A 6,770-nucleotide genomic window follows, 5' to 3' on the forward strand; every position below is an offset into this window, starting at 1 on the left:
GTGGAGATCTTTTTTAAACGTTGGAACCTCATTTAATTTTATGTCTTATAGAGTTTATAATGAGTAAAAGATTATATAAGCATAATAATTTATCTGTAAACCTAGAAATGTACAGCCAATTTTGAAAGAGATGTACCCTAGCTCAGAAAAATGTTATTGAATAGGTTAATGCTGTTGTAATGAAATGCTTCTTCTAATTAAAAAAAAAAATAAGACACAGAATGACTGAATGGATCCAACTACATGTCATATATTGAGACTCATTTAAAATTTAAAAAAATACACAAACTTGGGTGGTTGTACATCCACCAGACAAAATAGACATTAAGTAAAAAAATTTTCAAAAGGGACAAAAAAGATATGATGATGAATGTGTGATTTGCCAGCACAGAATGACTGAATGGATCCAACTACATGTCATATATTGAGACTCATTTAAAATTTAAAAAAATACACAAACTTGGGTGGTTGTACATCCACCAGACAAAATAGACATTAAGTAAAAAAATTTTCAAAAGGGACAAAAAAGATATGATGATGAATGTGTGATTTGCCAGGAAGATATATGATTATGACTACATATGCACTTAGTATCTAAGTACCCATACATATAAAGAAAACAGTGACAGACTGAAGAGAAAGGGAGTAACACAATAAGAGAGTTTAACTCCCCATCTTTAGTAAGAAATAGAACATTCAGACAAAAGTTGAATAAAACAGAGGACTTGAAAAACACCATATATCAAACAGACATAACTGACGCATACAGAGCATTTCATCCAGCAGCAGAAGAATGTATATCCTCTCAAACAATGGAATATTTCCCAGAAACAGTCTAGTCACAAAATAAAACTTAACAAAAGTAGGAAGACTGAAATCACACCAAGAGACTTTTACAGCCATAATAGAATGAAATTAGAATTAAATAGACAAGAAAAACTAAAGAATTTCAAAACATATGAAAATGAAAAATTCTCTTGAATAACCAATGAAATGAGTTAAAGAAAAAATTAAAAGATATTAGAAAATATCTTGACATCAATGAAAAGAAAATGCATATCAAGTCCAGGTATTGCAATTAAGGCACAACCCAGCCAAGTGTATAGCCACAAACACATCACATGACAGACAAGGAGCTGGAGAACAGGGAGGGGTCAGTCTTACTCTTTTATCATAGCAATCATACACTAACCCAAAGAGGATTTAGCCTCTGGATGTAAGTAAGGTTCCAAATGTAAAAATCAGGGGCTGTAGAGATGGCTGTTGGTTAAGAGCACTGGCTACTCTTGCAGAGGACCTGGGTTCGAGTCCCAACATCCACATGGCAGCTAACAACTATCTGTAATTCCAGTTCCAGGGGATCTGACAGTCACTTCTGACCTCTGTGGGCATTGCACAACATGGGTACACTTACATACATGCAGGCAATATACTCATGAAAATAAAATAAAAATAGAATATTTAGGCCGGGTATGGTGGCACACACGTTTAATCCCAGCACTTGGGAGGCAGACACAGGTGGATCTCTCTGAGTTCAAGGCCATCCTGGTCTACATAGTGAATTCCAGGCAGCCAGGCTACAGGGAGACCCTGTCTCTAAAAGACCAAAAAAAAAAAAAAAAAAAAAAAATTAAAAGTAAAAATATATAAATCAACATGACATATCACATTAACAGAGTGAAGGCTAGACATTATCATATTACTCAATATACATAAAAATGAAAATAAATATTTTGTGATAAAAGTTCTCAACAAATGAGAAATAAATGGAAATTACTTCAACTTAATAAATGTCATATAAAAAAGGCCCATATTATACACATGGGTTAAAACACTGAAGACATTTCCTTCAGGAAAAAGGCAAAGAGAGCCACAGTCACTATTTCTATTTAATATAAAAAGTTCTAGCTAGAGCTTTTATGTAAGAAAATAAGAAGGAAGGAAAAAGCAAAATTATCTCTCCATGTATTATATGTAGAAAACCTCAAACTACCCCTAACCCCAAAACCTGGTTGTATTGGTTACTTTTTTGTTGGTGTGATAGAAACACTATGACCAAGGGAACTTATAAAAGGAAGAGTTTATTTAGCTTATGGTTCCAAAGGGGCAAGAGTCCATCATGGCAGGAAGGCATGTCAGCAGAAGTGGCTGGAATAAGAGCAGAAAACTAAGCTCTCACATCTTTAAAGCAGGCATAGGAAGCAGAGTGCGAGTTTAGATCCAGCAAGGCTTAAGAACTCTCAAGGCCACCTCCAGTGACATGCTCCCTCCAACATGGCCACACCTTCTAAGACCTCCCCAAACAGCGCCACCAAGTGGGGAAAAATGTTCAAATATTTAGAGCCTATGGAGGACACTTTCATTCAAAAGACCACACTGGCAGAATGAGCAGATTACTTGGATACAAAAACAACACATTAGTTGCTTCTATACATTAACAAATCAAAAAAGGAATTTAAGAAAACAATTACATATACAAAAAATCAAAAAGAATACTTAGGAATGAACATTATCAAGGAGCTCTAAAACTGAGACACAAATAATTATAAAACACTGCTAAAAAAAAAAAACTGAAGACAACATAGGTAAATGGAAAGACATGGCATATCACAAACTAGAAGACTTAAAGTTTAAATATCCAGACACTAGAGTCAATGCAATCTCTATCAAAATCCATATGGCATTTATTATAAAAAAAATCTCAAAATTCATTCTTCAAAACCAACAAGTAAGTGAAATAATCTTGAGAGAGGATCAAAGCTTCAGGCCCCTCCCTTAATTTCATACATGTATACAATGTACTTAGATCATATCCATCCCCCATCCCCCATCTCTAACTCCTCTCACAGCCCCCTCCTCACATCCCTCTCCCAATTTCATACCCTCTTCTAACCGAGTCCAATTGATACTGCCTGTATAGACCTGGGTGTAGGACCATCCACATCCTCCCTCCCCCAGCAACAGCTCTTCGGCTCTTCCCCAGCAACAGCTCAACAGCTCTTCGGCTAGGGGTTAGGCCTTATGAGCCCCTCCCTATCTGTGTTGGAATGTTGAATGGCTTGATCTTGTGCCTGCAACTACAGTTGCTATTAGTTCTTGAGTACAATGGCCTGGTCATGTCCAGAAGATACTATTTGGAAATAGTCCTCTCCAACCTCTGGCTCTTACTATCTTTCCCCTCTTCCACAATGTTCCCTGAGCCTTGAGAGGTGGAGGAAGGAATGATATAGATGTCTCATTGAGGGCTGAACACTCCATAGTCACTTATTCTCTGCACTATGACCAGGTATGTGTGACTCTCTGTATTAACCACTGATCTACTACAAAAAGAAGGCTATCTGAGGAGTGAGAGCTGCAGTAATCTATAGGTATAAGGACACATATTCAGAATGCAGTCTTATATTATGCCCATTTAGTAAAATAGTAGTAGTTTCTCCAATAGGGCCTCTTCAGTCACTGGTTCTTAGCTAGGTTTACAGTACCAGGCATGAGTTCCCTCCCATGGAGCAGGCCTTAATTCACTTAGAAGCTGTTGGTTACCTCTACCTATAATGACGTTCACACTACTATTGTACCAGCTAAGGATGGTCCAAAATTCAGTATGTAGTCCAGGATGGCCTAAAGCTCGAGTATGTCTCAACGAACAAATAAGAAAAGGGGGGAAAAAAAGAGGTGCTAGGAAACAAGATATCCACATGCAACATAATGAAATTAGATCTTTATTCTTAACCATACATAAAAACTCACCAAAGAATTTATTTATGAATTAAGCACAAATCTGACACTGTAAAAATCATAGAAGAGGGGCTAGAGAGATGGCTCAGCAGTCAAGAGCACTGACTGCTCTTACAGAGGACCCAGGTTCAATTCCCAGCACCCACATGGTAGCTACAAACCGTCCTTAACTCCAGTTCCAGGGGAATCCGAAGCCCCCTTCTGACCTCCATGGCATTGCACAATATGGGTACACTCACATACATGCAGGCAATACACTCATTACACATAAAATAATAAAAAAAAAAAAAGGCAAAAACAAACAAAAAATCATAGAAAAAAAATCAAGGGAAACCCTCAAATTATTGATGTTGGTGAATATCTCTTGGTCTAGAAGGAATATATAATCCAGTGATCTCTTCCTTGAAATAAGAGGTCTCCATACTCCCATGTTCACTGCAGACCCCAGGATCCAGCAGCTGGAAACAACCTAAATGCCTACTGACAGAGGAATAAAGAAAATGTGCTTCCTACACAAAGACCTCAACACAGATGAACTCTGATAGTATGTTCAGTAAAGCATGAGAGTCATAGAAAGAAAGACACTGCATGACAACCTTGCACGAGTCACTTGAAGTCCTCAAACCACAAACTCAAAGAAGGTGGTTGCCAAAGTATGGGGGAAGGGAAAATGGGGCACGATATTCCATCAGTATGAAGCTTCAGTTATTCACAATTAAAAGTGTTACATATTTAATGTACTATGTTGTTTATAGTTAATAATATTTTATTATACACTTTAAAAAAGTAAGGCAGATCTCATGTGGATGTTTACCACTGGAAAACCAAAGGTTATTAGTAACTTATTTTAAATCAAAAATCTTACCTGATATATAGCGATTTGGGTTATTATTGAAGCGATCATCTACTAGAATGAGAGCTCCCCAATCATTTTTGTGTCGAATACACCTAAAACATGGAAGAAATAAATATCAATATTTTCTAAGACAATCCTCCTTACCAATATAGTTTTATAATTAACAATTTTGAATTTTAAGTAGTTGTCTTTTTGCAGTTTGATAAGAGGTAGGATTTTTAAAAAATTATTTATTTAACAACCACATACTTAGAAGAAGCATTTCATTACAACAGCATTGACATATTCAATAACAATTTCCAGAGCTAAGATGCATCTCTTTCAAACTTGGCTGTAAATTTTTAGGTTGACAGTTGAATTATTAGAGTTATACAATATTGTACCCAGTATAAACCCTATAAAACATAACATTAAATGAGGTTTTAACCTTTAAAAAAGATCTGCATTTCATTTATTAAAGTAAAGTTTCATACAGAAAAATTCATTTTTAATGCAATTGACATTAAGATGTTTGCACATGCGTTTCTAATCTCTATGTATCTGATTATTACTAGTCACAGTCGGTTACTTTCTGAGCTCCTTGGCATCTGAGCATGGATATAAAGTCGTCAGGTAGATTTCAATGGTGATATTTTTCACATCTACTAATTATTAAGGAGCAAGTTTATATGCTTTGAAAAATTATTTTTAACTTTTTAAAATTTTTAATAACTACATGATTACAAGAAGCATTTCACTACAACTTTAACATATTCAGTAACATGCTCCAGAGCAAGAGCACATCTCTTTCATAAGTGGTTTAAAGTTTCTAGATTCACAGTTGAATTAATAGTTATACAATATTTAAACTCAGTATAAGCCCTGTAAGACATAAAATTGAATGAGTTTTTAATCTTTAAAAAAGATCTCCATTTCATTTTTAAGTATATCGTTCCTGCAGAAAGACTCATTGTTTTGCTACTATCACTGAGATGTTGGTGCATGCATCTCTAATCTGTATCTGACCATTATCAGTTATAATTAGTTGCACTCGGATCCTTGGCACCTGTGTATGTCTATAGTCATCGAGTAGATTTCAATGGCAACGTTTATCACCTCTACTAATTAACATGATGTAAATTTCCATGCTTTCTCCTCAAATATATTTTTTAAATTTCCTTGATATTTTTGTGATCATGTGTGTATGTCACACAGAACATCCCAAACCATCTTATTCAACTATACACCCACTTCCCAGGTGACACCCTCCCATAGCCTCCTTCCCCCCACTAGAGACCTTATACTCTGATATCCCTGCTATTGTCTGCTGTGCTATCGGCACCACCAGCCATTCCCCACTACTTGCCCTTCTGGTGAATCTACTCAGCCTATCTAGAGGTCTTTGTTTTAGGAAGGTCAGCTGTTCCTCATCTAGCAGCAATCAGTTGTCAATATTCCTTTAGATAAGATTAGGGTCTGCTGTTCATTTTCCCAGTTCTATACTGGGTTACTATCTGGGAGTCCCTTTGGCCACCCTGGCCAACAACTCAAAAGAAGGTAGATCCTATCTGGCATTGTTGCTTGTTCCGTAGCATTTAGCTAGGCACATGGACTCTTAAGAAATTACACTGGCCGCTTCAATCTTTGGTTATACTTTCCTTTTGGGTGTTTAAGGCCATACAGTTGGCCCAGATAAACCGATTTATCTTTACTCTTAAGGTCCTTTGAGAATCTGTTCCTCAGGGGTCACATGGGCTTGGGAGGAGCCCCTGGCTCCTTTCTTTTACCAGTTCCGCCTATGTAAAGATAATTCAAAGGTCCTGCTAGACCACGGTTGGCTTCACTTGGAAGCATGGAAGAAATGATTCCGCTGTGTTGACCCTCCTCTTTGTAGACTGGACACAGGTTCGAGTCCATCTGGTGGGGTCTCCTCGACCTCCTTGATCAAGAGGACAGGTGACCCACCACAATTACAGGACATTTTGAGAGATGCTTATAGTCCCCTGGAACTAGTCAACCTAGGAGGGCAAGGAGCAAAAACTGCCCTTAATGTCTCTCTGACCAAATTAGTGTAGGCCTCAAAGTATGTCTGTTAAACATCCAAGAAGGTTAGTTCCACCAGTCTGGTACTTTTAATTACTGTGTGTCATGTAGATAAATCTTGGGCAAAGACCAGTTGTTCTCAGATAAACCTTACCTA

At 37.0% G+C, this 6,770-nt stretch overlaps 1 protein-coding gene across 1 annotated transcript in view; it reads right to left on the reverse strand.

The window, feature by feature from the left end:
• Nucleotides 1–6,770, reverse strand: part of Brip1 (BRCA1 interacting protein C-terminal helicase 1) — a 213,801-nt gene that overhangs the window by 17,943 nt on the left and 189,088 nt on the right. Inside the window, 1 exon segment of the mRNA XM_008842653.3 lies at nt 4,601–4,683. Within this exon segment, the coding sequence (XP_008840875.1) occupies nt 4,601–4,683 (83 nt within the window).

Source organism: Nannospalax galili, unplaced genomic scaffold (genome assembly GCF_000622305.1).
Source record: "Nannospalax galili isolate Female #2095 unplaced genomic scaffold, S.galili_v1.0 scaffold879, whole genome shotgun sequence".
Lineage (NCBI taxonomy): Eukaryota > Metazoa > Chordata > Mammalia > Rodentia > Spalacidae > Nannospalax > Nannospalax galili.